General features: G+C 41.2%; 1 protein-coding gene across 6 annotated transcripts in view; it reads right to left on the bottom strand.

Annotated features, from left to right (window-relative positions):
• Nucleotides 1-3,746: 3,746 nt before the first annotated feature.
• The window catches only part of LOC141929380 (ubiquitin-conjugating enzyme E2 E1), a 45,606-nt gene continuing 29,849 nt past the window's right edge, over nt 3,747-19,503 (bottom strand). For all 6 annotated transcript variants that reach the window (XM_074838777.1, XM_074838733.1, XM_074838741.1 and 3 more), the window contains 3 exons: nt 11,906-12,038; nt 5,676-5,823; nt 3,747-4,665 (listed from right to left, as the gene is read on the bottom strand). In XM_074838777.1, coding sequence (XP_074694878.1) covers nt 4,568-4,665; nt 5,676-5,823; nt 11,906-12,038 — 379 coding nt within the window. In that variant the 3' untranslated portion in view covers nt 3,747-4,567. The remainder of the gene's footprint in view (nt 4,666-5,675; nt 5,824-11,905; nt 12,039-19,503) is intronic.

Raw genomic sequence — 19,503 nt, 5'->3', positions numbered from 1 at the left:
AAGGGTTATAGAGGAGAGAGGGACAGGGGGACGCCTCTCTAGCAGGGGCTTTGAGTATGCCTGGATACAGCCATGTTGAGGGACAAATCAACAATCCTGTCATTAAACAATCCCCCTGCAGATCTATAGCCTCTAGTCACAAATAGTACTAGCTGCAATAAAGCATTCAGTTTGGAGAGAGGATATGTTTGAAATAGCAACAGTCCTTTTACCTGGACCTTAAACAAGGCCATAGGACATTTTGATGCTGCAGGAGACTGAGGTCAGTGTGTTGCAGCAGAAGGGTTTGGGGCAGGAGGAACAACTACCAGCAGATTCAGCACTGAAGTTCTGCTAGCATCTGGAAGGAAAAAAAAAACAAAACAAAAAAACCAACCAAATCTTGTGGGAGATACTAGAGCAGATCTATCCCAACATGAAACGTCAGCAAAGTCTGGCAGGTAGTGCTTTCCGCTCAGGAATTTATTTGTACAAACCAGAAAAGCACTCAGAGCACTCATTAATTTAACTGCGACCTGAAGGACAACATAGCTGTACAAGGTTTTGTTCCAGCATGTCCAGTACAAATCAGTCACATTCACATAGGTGATAATTTTACTGAGAAATTATACAGATTAGTTTTGTATGCAGGAGGTACTGCCCGGGCTCTGCTTAGTGCATTGCATAATGTTCCGACCCAGCCGTTCAGCCAAGCTGGAGGGGAGAGAGGGGGCTAGGGCGCGTAGGAGGCTGCCCTTTGGGAACATCCCCATGGCAAACACCCAGAAATACCTGTACAAATGGCCTTGGTCTTAATATGCCGCACATTGTCCAGCAGCAGGAGCACAACTGTACGTGCTGTGTTTGACTCCACACTGGTAAACCTGTACTGTAGGAATCTGCTGTCCTAGGTCAGCCTGTCAGTAAACTAAACAACATTGGATATAGAGGGGCAGAATGAGCAACCGTTCCCAGAGAGTGGCCAGCTCTTGGCCTCTAACAATCTCTTACACTAATTGCTACTAGCTTTTCTTTATATTTGAGGACAAGAGTGGGGAGAGGGAGTGAAGTACTCAGTTCCCTCATTTTCCACGAACTTAATGTTGTTTTGAACAAATGTTGAGAATTTCACTGTGAGTCAGCAAAACCACGAGCAATATTTGCACTGTCATATCATAACTGCTAAATATAAGTGTGCTTAATGATCACAATTAAACTGTGTGCTTATAGCATTGCTCTTCCTGAATACTGACAAATAAAGTCCGTCAGCATTATTAACGTCAGAGCAGCAGTACAATTCAACTAAAAATTAAGCAGGTATTCCTACCTTTATAATGAAGGCAGACGAAACTGTTTATGTGCTTTACTCAATATAGTTTGGATTACTGTGGCCAAGGAGTAAGATAAGAGAGCAATTAAGAATGAGCAAGCTCTTGTAATGCCCTGCTAGAAACATACAATTGTTTTCATTGCAACACTGCAGCTGAGTAAGCACTATAGCACAACCTCCCCTGACCTGGCTAGCAATAGTCATGGTCCCCAGCGATGCTGCAGAACAACACTCCCTCCTCACTCATTTCCTACCGAACACACGTGTACTCAAGGGTTCTCCCTCCCCAGAAGACTCTACATCTGCCTGTGTGCTTGGGAAGTGGGGGTGACTTCAGAGCAGCAGCAGTTCACCTCCTTGCTGCAACCTCTCACCAAGGAATTGGTGATGTTCCTCCTCTTCAGTTCTGCAGAACCCTTCTTCTAGAACAGACTTGATTCAGCTTTGCATCAATCAAAATAAGCGAAGACCTCTGCTAACTGCACATCGTCACTGAAGCTGACCCTAGAGCTAAGGCAGTGCAGGTTGACAAGTCAGAATTAACTCAAAATGCTTGGAGACGGAAGGAATGGAGATGACTGGTTCCCGTCCAGTTCTGCACCCTGCAGACTCGGTGCCAATTCCACTGCCAAGACTGATGTCACCTGTAGGCTGCCAGAGCCACACTGTGAGAGATCAGCTTGCCCTCTTGCTCCCCTGGACACTCAGGACTTGACAATGTTTTAAGAAAGGCAAGAGAAAAAAGGATCTTCTGAATTACTAAGGCCATTTTTCCAGACAGGTTACCTGAAGGCAAACACCTTCTCTTTGATTTGGTTAAATTAATTAGAAATGAGTTTAGATTATTTTGGGTATTCACATAAATAACCATTACCCACTGTTTTCTTTCATAAGAATTATTCTGATGCTTTTTAAGCATTCAAATTAATTGTCTTTTCTAGATACCATAGTATTTTACTGACAAGTGATGGAAAATGTAGTGTCTCCTCTGCAATCAATCTACACATAGTGGCTGGTATTGAGTAAAAATGAAACTCACTGTAGTACAGTTTTACATAGGGTTAATAAGTAAAGCACACAGTATAATGTAGTAGCTAAAGGGCAAAAGGTGTATTTTGTCCCTACTATTCCACTGACTCAAAACCTGTCCTAGGTCACTGAGATCACTTACCTCCTACAAAGCTAGAGAGTCCCTTCAAAATATAATGGAGAAAAGTTATTATAAAAATGAAAAATAAATTAGTAAATTGAACCATCTTTCTCTGTTCCTCTTAAACTTCTATCGTGCTGAATCAGTCACCCCAAATCAGCTCCCTTCCCCCTGCCAGCTACAACAGTTAATTTGGCATGCCCTGGTAGCACGAAGCAAGGGGCCCACAAAAACCTACTGAGATTAAGCCATTTACCTCCTCACTCAGTAAAGGACAGGAGGAAACAATTACCAGAGATGCTCCTGGTGCGATGTAGCTCTATACCAATAATTTTCCAAGGCTGAGCCAAACAGCTGAGGGAGCTCATAGACCAAAACATACATTGTGTCAAAAGAAAGCAGTTCAGGTGAGGTTAATGTACTACTACCTATAACCAGCCAGCAAGGAAGGGTACCTCTAATTAACAGATTACTTTGTACCAAGTAAGATTTGATCTATATATATACAGATAGGAAGAGAAGTATATAAATAAAATATACACAGAATTTATTTTAAAGCACCAAAACAAATCTGAGCGCGCAGATGACCACATAGCACTCAGAAGAATGTCGCAAGGTGAAGTACTTGCTGTGTGAAAATGAATCTGTACTTCCGGCCTTTACCTTAAGGGAGTGGTCAAAAATGCCATATCCACAACTAACTGCCCTGTTGCTACACACCTCAATGTAAACACCATGTCTCTAGGAGATAATCTTTGTAGATAGTTAAAGGATCTACAGATTAAGTCTCCTTTACTCTCCTTTAAGGTGTCTTCTATTAGCTTACCAGGACACGATTCCTTCTCCTCTTCCAAGTGGGAACAGACCACTCCATCAGAAAACCATGAAGATATTCTCTTCTTCCTTTTACTTCCTGCTTGTTTCCCTTCCAGATCTCTTACATTTTTCCGGTTGTATTTTCAAATAATGCGCCAGTGCTGAAAAGCCAATGCTGTGAAAACTTAAGCTAGAAAGTAACCAGCACGGACCCTGTGGCAGGTTAACCTCTTCATGGGCCGTGCCAGCCTGGCAACACACAGTACACAGCTACAGGTACATGGTAAACAGCTGAAAAAAGTCTTACGCTGTCATTTGTTGTATGCTTGTCTAGAAGTGTCTTCCCAAAATAGCAGCCATCAGCACACTCACCTGCAGATCTGCCTGGTCCTCATCCATACTGTAATCCTCAAAGCGTACTGGGAGACACTGCTCTGGCAAAATGACAAAGCAAGGCATGAAGGAGAAATCTTTTCTTCTTCTTTTTTTTAAACATCTTTTTATTAGCACAGTAACAAATGCAGACTTGAGTAGCCCACAACATACAACCAATCCACTGAGTGATTCCTATTCCACGCCTTACAGTTAAACAGCTTAAGGTATTTCACTACAGGTTACCGTAAGTCCCGATTAAATCCTTTATTCTTTTCACAAAGATAGATTGGCTTATAAAATAATACATTAACTACTTCTCATTTCATATATGAGGCCATATATCCACCTCTCCGTATCACAGATCATGAGATGACAGTCTTTAAAAAGGATTTGTTAAATACCAATGTGCCCTCCATAGGGGAAAACAATCCCGACATCTTTTTACAAAAAAAAAAAAAAAAAAAAAAAAAAGAAACCCAACCCAAAACAAAATAAACCCCCCAAACCCAAAACAAAACAAAAAGCAAAAACAGTGTGTAGAGTCTTGAAAGGACTTTTACATAAATGTCAACATATGTACCTGTACAAAATGAAGCTGTTTTAATCTTTTACATATTGCAAGCAAACTGAAAACCAAAGAAGTCTAAGAAGTTTACATTCTTCTCAGGACTATATGTGAGCTAATATTGCTGAACTAATTACAGTCTTAAAATATGCTATTCCCAATCCTAGCTGTCTACTGTAGCAAGATACCTTAAGTTACAACAACAAAATCTTAGGAAATAAAAGACTGAATAAAATCTGTTATAGAAATACCCTACTCTTTACCAGCACCCTCCCTCCCCCCACCCCTTCAAAATCATAAGCAGCTCTTTCCATCACAGACGAATAATGTAAGAGTTTGACGAAAATCCGATTTATGTAGCGTATCTTTTGGTCCATTGTCTGGCCATTCTGTCATGCTCTGCTCTGTTAGTCATATACTGAGTGGCAATACTTCCAACCAGGGGGTCAGCTGAAAAGAAAACAGACCACTTATTTCAGACAAGTTATCAAATCTTAAAAATAAAGATGAAGTGTGAATTTAATTCAAGGGAAGCACACAGGTAGGGTACATTGCAACAATTTAAATATACTGGTGTGATGGTCTGTATCTTCACTGATTTGTGTGTATTTATGGTGATGTACTAATGTATTACTTAATAAAGAGCAAAATGACAATTAAAGTTTTAAGGAGTTTAAAAGACAACAATCCAATAGTCATATTTTGCATTACTGAGGACTTACACAGATTCACACATTTCTGGTTTATTTTACCTCTTCTAAAAGAGCCCGGGACACACTCATTGCTAAGTGTACTTGCATCAGTACAAATCTGCCTTCTAGGAAAATGAGATCTCAAGAGGAGGTTTTACTTTTCCAACAAGTTTATTTTTATTATACATAATACAGTGTGAAATCTGGTGTTTCTCTCATCTTCAGACACATATAGAAATACAACCTGCAAAACTGACTTTGGAAACGACGACATATTCCTCTTAACTGGTGTGGATAACAGGTGGGTTAGAGAAGCAGCAAGGGCTACTTGTGGCATAGTTGGTCACTGGTTTTAAGTGGATGAAGGAAAGTAAAAGGCTAATCCCCTTATTTTCAGAACTGTGTTTGTGGCTCTTCTAGCTGTGTTACTGAATTACTCCAGTCCTACAGACCAGCAAAGAGTGTTTAACCCTTACCCAAACCCAGAGTTAGTCTGGAAGGGGAAGGAGTTTTCGTGTGCAGGCGGAGGACGGCAGCTTTCCTCGCGGGTCAGCCTGAGGAGCAGTGAAGAGCAGGCAGGTAGGGTGTATCACCTCCACCACCTCCATCCCCTCTCCGGCTGCCCTGGAGAGGGAAGTGTGCTGTGCTGGAGGCCAGAACCGTGCTGGCCAAAGCCAACAGGACAAGATGAGATGCGGGCCACGTTATTTGGGTGCCGGGTGGGGTGCAAGGTGGTGGGCGGCCTGCATGGACGCGCAGGGGACTTACCCGGGTTGCAGTCTGTGAGGAGGGAGCAGATGGAGAGAAGAACTTTAGAAATGGTTAATGCCGGACTCCAGTTGTCTTTTAAAATGTCCAGGCAGATGACACCTTGGCTGTTAATATTACAGTGGTAGATTCTCGTCCGAAACGTTACCTGCAAGAAACCGGGTATTAGCTGGTGTGCTGGGGTACCACACGCCCCGTGGTAAAGTGACAGGCAGCAAAAACTGGCGGGAAAGGAAAAGAGCCCACGCACGCTGGCGGAGAAGAGGGCACGGAGGCCGGCCTTTCGGCCCGGGCCGAGGCGGGCTGACCGCCCGGGGCCGGCGGGGCCGGCGGGCCAGCTCCCGCCCCGGGGCCGGGCCGGGCCGGGCCGGGCCGGGCTCCCCGGGCCGCCGCCGCCCTCTCGCGGCCGTTGGCGAGAGCGCAGCCGCCCCCCGGGGCCGGGCCGCCCAGGGGGTCCCCGCGGCCCCACCTCGGCCGACCGCAGCCGCCTTGCACTAAACGGGCATTTCCCACCGGTACGTCCAGGGTGAAATAAAAGATACAGCCCGAGCGCCCCTCTGAGGCCAGAGGCAAATAAAACCCAGCCTGATTTAAAATAAAGCCTCGGGAGCGCGTGGCTGGCAGTACGGTTTGTGGTACACCCGAGCAGCATCGAACACGCTGTGACGGGTGACAGCACACATTTCCCATCCGAAGGGAACCGAAATGCAGGGCTGTGGGTGACTTATGGGAGCCCTGGGGTGAATCCCAGTGGCCTCGGCACGGCTCACGACTGACAACACATTCACCACCTCGCTGACAAACAACGGCCAACTTTCCAACATCAGGTGCCTACTGTGAAACACTGGTTGCGGGGGTTTTAATTTTTTTTAATTACCTTTTGTCTTTCTCCTCACAGCAGCAAAGGCGACTGGGGCTTTAACACCAGCATTTTTCTCCCGCTGAGCTCCCAAGGACTTACAAAATCCCCCAGACAGGCCAGGGCACTCAGAATCATGGCTCCCATCACTTCTAAGAGCTCAGCAATTGGGGATGTTGGTCAGATTTTTTTATTTTCAAATCTGGGAGATGCGAATAAGCCGGGCAGCTTGCCACAGAAGTTATCCAAAAGGGAAACAAAAGCACCACGAGCCGTTTTCAGAATACAATGTGACCTGCAGAAAGGCCTTACTCTGACTCTCTGGATGAACAGTGACAACAAATTTGGTGGAACTCCTATGGATTAGGATTATCTGTGTGAATAAAGGTTGGCGGGTTCATGCCCTAAATCCTCAGAATTTGTCAGCTCTCCACACCCACAAATTTTATTATCTGTTTATAGGTCAGAGGGGTATTTGCGAAACACACTCGGTAAGCGTGCAGTATGACAAGAACACACTAGTGCTTTCTCTCGAGATGAGACCAGCCCACACATAAAACTTGCCAGCCAACCCTCATTTTTTCTACTGTCTTTCTGATGCAAAAGATTTTGCCTGTGACCCTCCCTCTCGCAGGCTCGGGTGGGTGACACAGCTACAGAACCCCAGTGCCTGGCGTGTCCCCATACTATGCATCCAGGCAGTGTCCCCAAGAACACTCCTGATGCACAAGAGCGCACAGGCTATTTTCGGACTCACAAAAAGCAGTTACTTGTCACACAGGAGACACCCACACTGCATGCTTGAGGAGACTTTCTGCTTTGTTCCTTGTAAACTGCTTGGATTTTAGACTAAAACAGTAAGAAAACAAACACAAAAAACTCCAAATCTTTACACTTTTGCACATTATGGGTGGGAATGGCAAAACGCCTGCAAGAGACCCATGTGTCCCCCTTCCACACCTTCTGCAACAAGCTGCAACTCCAAAACCAAGAACCCCTGCTGCTTTCTGTCTAGGGAATTTAAAGGTATCTGGTAAGAAACCAAAATCACCTTTGTTTCTCAGATCATCTAATCCTCAGAGGAAAAGCAGCAACGATTCCCTACACTCATGTGGAAGCCCACGTACATCAGCTTGAGCAGAGGGCGGATCTGACTCCGCAGTACCTGCCCCAGCCCATACTGTTTAGGGCAAAACAGAAGTTTGTGGCATTTGCAGTTGCTGGCAATGGCTCTGCCTCGGGTTCCCAAGCAGCCATCAGCCTAGCCCCACTGCTTGCTCAGTATTTCTCCATTTCACCTGCAGCTTTGGTCTCCTTCCAAGTGACTTCTAAATGTAGGTGAAGTAATAATTTTAACAGATTAAACACTTCCAGAAGGGGAAGCGTGGAGTATTTCCAAGTTGATACAATAAGGACCAAATTAACAGAGAGGTCAAGAGTTCTAATTTGTAAAGGGAAAGTTGTTAATCGTGATTCTGAGCACAAAAGCTAAATACATTGCAGGCAGTCTCTCAGTCCAGTTGACTAATAACTGATAAAAAAGCATGAATCCTGTTTGCCTTTAAAAATAGCTTACTTTTTAATTATTTTTTGGGGGGGGGGAGAGAGAAGGAAAACTCCTCTGTATCTGCAGAACAGCCTGTTTCCTTAAGAAACCTTAAGATTCAATCCTTAAGGGTCATATCCATGGCACCAAAAGCAGTTTTCTCCAGTTAGAGGAGATCTACCTAACCAAAGCACTGTGGGAAAAATCTAAATTTGTTTTCACTTAAGCAGCAAGTCAGAACTGGAATGGTGTTAGACACATGTAGTCCAGCTGTTTGTCATTTATAGTTTTTGCTGATGGTACAAAAGCCAGTTGTGCTGGGAACCCAAATGAAGCTAGGAGAGGGAGAAGAATTGAAGGCCCACTTAAAAACAAACAAAAACATTTTAAGTAAACATTCATTACACCTTAAAAAGGGAATAAATAATGTGTTTTTTATCAAAAATCCCATAAACCTAGCACATTCAGACCAAAACCAAGAGAAACCGAATTACCTGAAAGGTAGTACAATGTATTCAGGGTCAAGAGAACAGCATGTGGAATAGCAGAAAAATATAGTGTAACTGAACAATCCTTTGGAAATGTCCCACCTGAGATTACATTAACGCAGTAACTACACAGAGCTTTTGAAAAGACATAAAAGCAGCTAATCTCAACCTTACCCTGAAGTGATAGCAGAGGTTAATTTATATAAGCAGCAAAATGGGAGTAGGGGGAAGGAAGTGGTTAGAGGTTATTAATACAAATGATCAAAGCACGCACCAGGTCAACACAAGCTACTGTTTTCACCTCAATAAATGAAATCTAACCCAACTATAATATAACTCTTGGGAAAACGTCCACTGCAATAGTACAAAAGAATAGCAATCATCTTGAGGACTAAGCACTGAACTCTTAAATTCTAATTATACTTGTTTACTGGATTCTCCTGAATCCAGGCCCACCCAGCACGTGCCTGACTCAACTGCTATCTGAAACAAAGGCAAAACCAGAATACCACACAAAATGAGAAAACATAAATGCAGAGAACAGATTAACACTAACATTTTCAAAGTGTTGTATAGAATGCTCAATAAATGCAAAAGAACTCGATTCTACATATTTAGGACAGGAGAGAGAGTATCTGTCCCTGTATCAGATTTCTCTCACTGAAGTTCCTTGCACTGTGCAACGCATTTCCAAGTCAAATTTTAAGACCTTTAATTTTTCCAGACTCAAGTACAGTAGTATAGTGCCTCTTTATATCCTTCCAGGAATCTGTTAACATCACTTCAAGCACAGTCCTCTGTCGCTCCTATAGGAACATCCTCCCCGCAAAGGTTTGCTCCAACATACTGAATCGAACCCTCATCTGGAGTTAGACCCAGTCCTCAAAGGCTGCACCTGTATATCCTTCATCACATATCTTTAGGATGCTCATCAACCACAGCATTTGTCAGCAGTGGCTATGCCTCAACACCTCTCATGCATATGCCTAGGGCTTGGAAGCTTGCTAGGATGACCAGTTTCAACTCACTTTATTTAAGAAGGTAAATCCTGTAATGACATTTCATCTTCAGGTTACGAAATGTGTTCTACTATAGGCACTTCACCACAGGGCAGCCCACAGCAGGGACTGTCCTTGTTAAGAACTACTGAGGACTCAAAAGAGGCATAGAGGTTTTCTTCCACTGGTCTTGCAAGGCTTACTGAGGAAGATTCAAGGGAAACTAGTCCTTTCACTCTAGAGAGCTTAATCTTTTCAGAGGTCAAGGCTTTTGAAATAACCTTCAACCACTCTACTGCTCTACTAGTGCTTATCATCAAAATGATAAACTGGGGGTTTTTTCAACTAGCAGTTTCTTTATTTCTTGCCCTAAAAGACAAATATAGAAAGGCTATGGTAATTACATTAGTCCTATAACTTCCAGATGACCCACAAACAATATTTATCAGTCACAGCAAGCAGTTGGGCAATCTGAAATCAACAAATTAATGGAAATAAAGCAGGAGCAATACGGTAATTATATTTTCCACATTATCATTAATTAACACTAGTGTTGGTGTTAACACAAGAGCTGCTCTAAGAGTTTGGTTCTCAGCAAAAGAAAGGTTCTTCGTTTAAACCTGAAGTATCTAAGGAGTACAAGTACATTCTATTACAGCACTGCTGTGCTTTCTCCTACATTTCATCTCACTGTGACTGAAGCTACATATATTTTATTTCCATACACATGTGATTTGTAAACCAACTTAGACCCTGATAGATAAAAGACTCCATTTAGATGCACCTCTGCTACATACAGTGAATCTCCACTAAATTAGTCTTTTAAGGACTCACTAAGTGGTCCCTGTTTTTTGTTTTTTTGTTTTTTTTTTTTTTTTTTAAATAATCCCACCCTTCTTTTCATCTGGGTGAGGGTTTAGATGGAAAGATAAAGGCAGAGAGATCCCTGTCAGAAGTGCAGAGCAGAAAGCAGGGCTGAGCTGGAATCACAAAACCATCTTTGGTTCTGCATCAGGGAACTAGGGCTGTCTCAATACCACTGGTAGTTATAATATGGTCTTGTAAGGCACCAGGCTGGATAAGCCTGGGATGATAAATACTTCTGACCTGTAGCATAGAAAGCAAAGGTGTAGTGAAGCATATATGGGAAGGTAAAAGCTCCCTCTTTAAATACTTACTGGGCTCATGACATAAGATATTTCATATAGTCAGTTAGACAATAAATTATCCAATGCAAACTAATTAAACCAAAATGATGAAAAACTATTCTGAACTGAATTAAACTCTAACACAAGACACAAGAGAATCATCTATGCTGTCAGAGAACCTCCAAAGAAGGATGGACGGATGTCAGCAGGAAATCATTAGAGATGTCCCAAGGTAGACCATGCTGCTTGTGAATCGGAACCCCAGCTAAGGGGTAGAGTTTAAGGCCCTGTTGATACTACCAGAAACCCTGCAGAGGGGTAGAGTTTAAAGCCCTGTTGATACTACCAGAAACCCTGCAGTTACACTAGCAAGAACAGTTTCCTTAATTCGGGAAGCTTGTATTAATTTGTCTGGTATGACCAATTAGCATTGTCTCGCTGAGATGGACTGATGGCCTGAACTACAAAAAGTCCTTTCTACTGCAAACTAGACCAAAGTCTGAAGATGGGGCAGTCACTGGCATTTATATTTATCTCATTAATGCAATGACTTTTAAATAGTAAGTTAAACATGCACATAAATTATTTCAGATACAAGGCGAACATAAAGCGTATACACGGCCACCTCTTCCTGTAACCCAACACTCTTCCTCTGGCCATGTATGTGAACTACAAGGTAACATTCACTTGCAATGGTATTTGCCTTGTAGCATTGGAACACAAGACTGGAATATTAGAGCTTCACAAACAAAGCACACCTACAGAAAAAGTTTATTACTGTACAAGCAGGTGAACAACACAAGTACCCGACAAAACTGAAAAATCAAATACTACTTTAGTGGCCAAAACACACATAACTGTTATGCTTCTTGTAACCATGGTTTGAGAAACAAGTATTTGTATGCTTTCTCCTCTCCCCAAGCTTAATTACTTTTCAGTTTCTCAGTCCTGTCCCGATGCTTGCACTAATTACTTAGGACCTCTTATAAACAGAAGCAGGGAAAAAGAAAACAAGATGACTGGAAAAGCTGTTAACATCAGCTAATAGAAACCAATGTAATGTCTGAAATGAGCTGAAGCTTGTTCTTAAAGAGAGTGGCTTTCAAATGGGCTGCATTCCATTAACACTGCTTGCTACTCCATGGCCTGTTGAGGGTTCATGACTTAAGATGTCAGCTACAAGTCTCTTACCTTTGGAGGCTTGAAAGGATATTCTGGTGTAAATGTGATGTCAAGGAAGAAAACACCTCCCTCATAGACTGAACCTGGAGGTCCTAAAATGGTTGATCTCCATTCGTAGATGTTATCACCTTTGGGGCCAGCACTAAAAGATAAAAAAACCAAATTGTTTAGGAATATTACCACAGTTCAAATAAATGTGACCTCTTACATTCTTCAAGTATGATATGGAAGAAAGCTTTCAGTGTTACGCTACATATACCACCTGAAGTAAAGACAGGGATTAAAATTAGATTGAACGCTTCCAAAATCTCAAGAGACCTTACCTGGTCTTCCAGATCTTACCAGTGTTCCAGACTGCTTAGCAAAGCTGAGAAACCAGAGGTGGGGTACGGTTTTCAGCTTCTCTCTCCTGAGATTTATAAGAGCAGTGTTGCCCAGAACTACTTCTAAGCATGCTACATAATCTCAACACAACAGAAAAGTTAAATTTCAAAGAACAATTTCCTACTGTATTTCAGAAATGGCTCTTTCAGATCAGCCTTAATAAAACTGTACCACATCAAAGACCGTACTAAATAAATTAAGGACTTATGTTGATTTTATTAATCTTGTGTGTTCTTTAAAATTAAAATATATTCCTGTATTATCGCTAAACCCAAGGCTCGTGGTATAACTGAAGGAAGCCAAATACATGACGATAGTCTTAAATGTCAAAATTTTCTACACTTTTATCATTTTGCTACACTGATTTCTAAAATGAGGCCACATTAACTCATCCCATTGATATTGTCTGTATTGTGGAACTGCTTTTGTAAGGGGAATTAAAATCACTGTGTCAAATTAAAACAGCATTTTCTCAAATCAGCTTTGTCTAATTCTAGATTCTCCCTAACCTGCTAGCAGCTCACCAAGAGCAGCACAAACTAAAGGTGTTGCAGAACACAAATGTCTGTTTGTTGAAAATTAGTTTTACTGAGATCCTCAGACACTTGTATTCTGTAGCGTGCCATATGTCACTGAGTATTTCTAAGTACAGCTCAACCTATAAAGCCATTAGTGGTTTAGGACTCCATTGCTACCCCTTTCTTTCTGTGCTGCTATGGTAGTATTTTATCTGTAAAATGCCAGAGCTGAAAACTCCCTTTGCATAAAGGGAGGTGCTGACACAGCTTTTTCTATCATGGATGTGCTATGACTTCAGAAATCTCTTCTCCCCTTGTTCTGTAAGGGGATGGATTTTAACATCCCTAATACAACGAAAAACAGCCTTGCTCTTCTTTCCCTGTTCTTTTAACAAGGCTAATGTAAGACAGAAGGATAAAAAAAGGGTCTTTTCATATTATAACAATTATGGAGCATGAGGGGGAAGGCAATCCAATAAATTCAATATATACATGACTATGTATTTGATTAACGTGAATGGAACCAAAGTAATTGCTAGGTGTTAGTAACAGTGTTACAAATAGAAATACAATTACAAAAACAAACTCTCAATGTAACAACAGTGATTAGAGACATGCTTTTTTTCCCCCTGCTCTTTGCAGTACTGGTGAACATGTTCTTGACAGCAGGGGAAATCAGGGGAGAGAAAGGGAGTTAGTTCTGTTATCAAACCTAAAATTTTATTTTCAGATTAAACTAAAAATAAAAGTTCACAATATGTTGGTGCTAAATAGTTCAACAATAGCGAAGCTATGACTAAAAGCATGCTTCCAGGGGAAGGAAAGCGTGTAAGAAAGCAGTAAAGGGAGACAGGTTCTCTGCAAAGTGACACACCAGTCCCTAGGGGAAGATTTCTCTCCTCAGAACACAAAGCCCTGCGCTGCTCAAGATCGGTACTAAATTAAAGTAAAAGCCATTCCACCCTGAACACTCCTGGCATCCTGCTCTACGTTAATGACTTGTCCCTGTCCTATGCAGGTCTATATATTTGGGCATTCAGTACTCTCCAGCTACCACTTGTGCATTAGACTGGAAGAGCGCTGTATTTCGACAGGAAGCTCTACCTCTTGAAAGACACCAGCTTAACTGTGCAAACTTACTGAAAAGGACTCTCTGGGGCACCCTTAGCTACCACTCCAAGGAATCACCTCTTTATGTACATATTAGCAACCCACTGACACACTGTCATTACTGCAAGTTGCACTGGCGATCATCCTCCCCTCCCTCCCCTAAAGATGGAGCTACTGAACGGAACAGGTACTTGAGCTTTGTTAGCACCGATTTACTGTTGGAATTTATATCATGAGAACTGCCCACTGGGAGCACTTCAGCACTCGAGAAATGTGATGTGCGATTAGCGCTGAATACAGCCCTCTGAACCAGCGAGAAATATTACAACATTTTGCATTTTACTTCCAGCTTCAACCCAAAGGACTGTCAATAAAAAAATCCCACAAACTTAAAAAATAATATATTATTATTTGTAATAGTCTTAGAAATCTCTTGTATCCTATTAGGTTTCCAATTAGAGCTATTGCTGTATGCAAGTAATATATTGCTAGACCTCTGTATTAAAAGAGTGCAACATCTTTGTAAGACATGAGTAGGCTTTAACAGTGATGTACTAACGCTTAGCTTTTAAGGTTTTCATAATTCAATTAACAGAGCGAAATAGCTGTAGAAGTCTAATTTTTACATATTAACATTGATTTCTTATAAATGAAAGACTGAAAGAGGAGGATGCAAGTCAGCTTCAGAGTGCAATATTACTTGGATTTCAATTAGGATTAGGTAATATCAAGCAGCTCAAGACGACCTAGTGCTTGATAGAAAGGTGACGATACTGGAACACAGCATAAGTGCAGCAGCAATAAATTTTGGTGGAGATAAAAAAAAACCAAACTGCCAAAGGTTAAAGATTACATTCTTTGTTTAAAACCCTTGCAATTATCGCCTTCAAAAAGAAATTCACTGATGCATAGATACAGGGCTCACTGGCACAGCTGCCACCTTGCCTGATGTGCATCATCACTGCTCAAATTAAGTGTCTAGATCTACTAACGCAACATTCTGAAGCTGTCCAACATATGACCACTGGAAAGACAATTTTTACCAATTAAGTAGAAATTGTTTTCACTGCAAGACAAGAGTATGAGAGCAACAACTTTCTGTATTGAACTCAATAGACTATAACCTCTTCACTTCAAAGAAAGAAATGAGACAAAGACTGGTAATGCAGAGCAAAAGACAACATCTGAAAGAAAACTAAAAAAATCCCAACCCATCATTATCATACCAGGCAGCATGTGTTACATAGCAGTGCAAACAAGAGCTCTCTTCCCTGGAAAAAGTGATATACTCAGTGAAGATGTGTTGCACCCACTGTAACAACTGTTTCTGATCAATCCTAAGTTGCTGCTATCTTATCCTCTGGGTGGATGCCCAGTGCCAAGGCAGTTTTTGTTTAAGGACTCTCTACCTGTCCAAGTCTAGAAGCAGCAGCAAAGAAAGAAGCAGCTGGTAAAGGCAAGGCAGAGAGAAAGTCTCGGTACAGGTGAGACCAAGCTCAAAGTTCTGCCTATGCCAAGTCCCAACCAGCCTTGTGTCGCTTTGGAAGAACCTCATCTTGCTCTGCCTCCCTTTGCTGGCAGATGTCATGTTCTTTCTCAATTTAAAAACCAAACAGGTAAATTAGAAACACCTGCAGCAGAGGCTGGGGAGGAGAACAATGCCTTGGTAAATCAGCTTCATGCTCAAATGTCTTGTAGTACTAAGCAATTGTAAACAGGTCTGTCTTAGAGATTAAGTGTTCACAGAGAAGACACACACACCTTTTCATGTACTGAAAAGACTGAAATGACAGATAGTCTGCATGAACAGCCAGCCTGTGGCTTTTTCATGTTAAGCCAGCCAGACACAACCTCCACCTCGGGCATACATTACATGACACTACTCTGATATTTTTGGTGCACAAACTCAGCTCCCTCCTCTGCCTGGTCATCCCTGGGGAAATCACTCAATGTATGCCTGCACCATGGAGGGAGAGCAGGATTTTTTGGTGTTCACCACATGTAGCTAATGTCTGAAAATCCCTGGGAACACACTGCTGGTACTTTCCAGGAGATTGACTCAGAAAGAGCCCGCTGTTTATGTCAACTTGCTAGGACATTTGGAAACTACCTAGTCCTTTCTAGGAGTTGACCAAATGATAACATAAGCTTTTCCTCTAGTGAAAATATAGCCCAGTGAATACTTCTGTTCCTCTTCTTTGAGATACGGAAAGTATGCAATAGAAGGTCACTGCAGTGATAAATGAACCAAAAATTAGTTGATGCTACAGACACTAGGTTAATACCCTGCTATACCAAAGAGGCATATATTCCTTTTAAAATCTAATTAATTTAGCAGAGTAGTTTAAAAATGCTAGACAGCTATCCATCAGGGTGGTGAGAAGGGCAATTTCATGTATGTTGAAATAAATAACAGCTAAAGAAAAACTACAATGTTTCAGTTAAAACTGCAAGTAAAAAAATCACGAACTCATACCCCAACTACTCCATACCCCTAGATTCTATTTTTGAGACTATTTTGCCCTGAACAGAAAGAGTCTGATGTAAGTACCTAAGCTGTTTTGAAGTTGCACACTTGTGGAAAATAAATATAATTTCCAAAAACACTGCAGACATGACCTTTTCCAAGGGACATAGCTTGAATCAGAAAGCAAACGACATACTTACGGCACATGGGAATTCCAAAGTGGCAGAGAATCTAATGATCTCCAGTGTAAAGCTGCACCATTACAAACTGATAGCAACATCATTTTTTGTTGCTGCTGTTGTTTTATTTTGTAGTAGGAAACAATGAATGACTGAACATGGAATTGCATCTTGGTCATGTACACATCACCTTACTAGGCAGCTTTAGGAAACAGTTGATTGTTAGAAGGCCTTTTTTTTCCCCATTCTTCCCCGCCCCCCTCCGCCCCCCCCCCCTTTTTTTTTTTTTAAAGATGCAAGCCCAAAATGCATTAGAAATTTTGACTGTCAGGGAGGCAGCATATCATTCTCACATGAAGTTCTGGTGCACCTTGGTTTTCCCTCTTAATCCACCCCATTCCTGACCACAGGGTACATATCCTTTCTCTTCTGGTAGTCCACCAAGTGGTTCCACACTGAGCTTGCTCACCTACATTGTTAGGCTGAATCTGGTGCAGAGATTGCAAAGGTACCCCAAAAGTCCTAGATCACTTGGGGAGGCAGGTGCAAAGCCTACAAAGAAGCAGGACAGCTCATCTAGCTTAGCCATTGAAAAACACACACTTACAAAATCCCTCATTCGAAGAAATTTTGCTCTACAGACCTTTAAGCAAGCTGTGTTAAAAATGGGAATGTCAAGGGACAGAGTTAAAAATCAACCAACCAAGCAACTAATCCTTTGGCCACAATGTGCCTTCAAAAATTTCATATTAATGCATAGCTCTAATTTTAGAAATAAATTGTCACCTTCTGGACATGCATTAGCTACCAAAATGTATTATTATTTTTATTATTATAGCATGGAGACACTCCATTCACAGACAGGACCCCACTATGCTAAGCATGCTACAACACAATACAAAGACTCGTATACACAACTTACATAGGTTTTTCGATTATAAAATAAGCATTAAAACATTACACAGTTATTAGGAAGAAATTCAGCCAGACAAGACTAGTTAAAAGGATACCCTGGGCCATCCATTTAATTGCCATTTTTCAGTAAGTAAAAGTGGGATATAAATTTTTGCCTCCTATTTTTAGTCAGAATGTAACTGAATGGAAAAGAAAGGGAAAAAAAAAAAAATCACACCAAAACCTCCTGGGAAACTGTAGAAACATATTGAATTACCCCATGACTATGTGAACCAGAGTAGTATTTTTTGCCCACTGTCATTATACACAGCCAAGCTGCTCCTCTGTGTTAACATTAGCTAAGAATGATGGACTGACCAGGTGAAATGCCTAGAGTTCAATGAGGGAACAGACAGCAAGAGAAGTTGCAGCTGGCTTTAATTAAAACATAAGAAGGGAGCAAAGGAGGGAAAGGAGAGGTAAGTGAGCAAAGATGGAACATTATATTGCTACAGCAATCCAAACTATAAAATTATGAAAACAGAACTCAGTTCTCCTTCTAATGCATGTTCAGGGCATGGTTTTCAAGTACAAAGCAGTAAATATTATTATTTCTCTTGTAACTCATGCAAGGTACTGTATTTTCTGTCTTAAATTTAAAATGGCAGTCAAAACATTATTGCACAAGGGTAAGTACCTTACAAATCCCACCACATTTCTAACAGAGAAAAGCATGCACAAAATTTCTGTTTTAGCATCTGGGAAAGCTTTTCCCTTAAGTATCAGACTAATGTAAAATTGGGGAGAGAAGGTTTGAAACATTGCACATAAATTGCACAAAGCTTAATCTGGAGGATAAATGGTGCAGCGAATTACATTCTTACGAGGTTAAAAAAAGGAACTAAATAACTAAATAGCTCTGATAATGGAGCTGATAAGGTGTTATGCAGGGATTTATGAGACTTCAAGGAAAACTGTTTCAGGGGATTTCTTTGTGGGAAGAAAAAAAGAAAAGACTAGGTTTTCCAGGTTATGTAAAAAATACTTGGCAATAAGATCACACAACAGCCAAGAGCCTTCTCATTGCCAAGATCTCACTCTTTTCAATTACAACAGGAAGAGAAATGCCCAGGAGTATTTGCAAATTTAGGACCTTCACCTGAAATATTTCAGTCTCTGCAAAATATTACTGTGAAGTTACTACTAAACTACTTGGTGAAAAGGCCAACCCTCTTCAATAATTTCACTGCAGAGTTTGATTTTTAAACCAGGCTTCAAAGATTTAAAATAAAATCTCAGTTAACAGGGAGGTCAGAAGGACACTTATGATATTCTCAGGAGTGTGCTGCAGCTCTATTTAGTTTAACAATAATCACTTCAATTTAGGAGCAAGTCCTCATAAAAAGGTTCAAGAGAAATTAATCCATTTAGCATTGGTTCCAAAATTGAAAATAAATCCAGCCTGCTCAGCTCTCAAGGGCTTCCGTTTTCCTTTGCAGTGGCTTCTTCTTAGCCTTCTCCACCTCAAAGCACTGGAATTTTGTCCCGCTACACATAGGAACATTTTCAGTGTCCAACATGACTGCAGAGAGGCTGCTTCTGCAAGTCTGTGGCTTTAGTATGTACAATATGCAAATACAGAAAATGCCAAACTAAGTAGTCAATAAAATTATTTTCACTGTATGTACATCTGTTTTCGTTTTCTCCTCATAGTTATAGCTTGACACCGTGACCAAAAATTAAATAAATTAAAATGTACTGGTTATATTTGACCTTGCATCTCCCATTAAATAATACCCTGCACAAGCAACAATAAAACAAATTGGGAAAGAGTAGAAGAGAATCTGACTTGCCTAACAATTAGCAAGGGCTTATTTAAAATGACAAGAAGATGTGATGGTAGAAACTGTGCTCTGCCAGCTTAACCTTGTGTTATTTTTACATCGGTTTCCTTCCTGCCATTTGTCAACTGGACTATTAGCTGCCAACAGGGGGACAGAAATTCCTTCACATCATCAGACCTCATTTCCAAATTTAGTATTTATGGCACAGATG

This window comes from Strix aluco, chromosome 1 (genome assembly GCF_031877795.1).
Source record: "Strix aluco isolate bStrAlu1 chromosome 1, bStrAlu1.hap1, whole genome shotgun sequence".
Classification (NCBI taxonomy): domain Eukaryota; kingdom Metazoa; phylum Chordata; class Aves; order Strigiformes; family Strigidae; genus Strix; species Strix aluco.
Note: the sequence above shows the minus strand (reverse complement) of the source record. Positions and strands in the feature narration are given on the sequence as shown.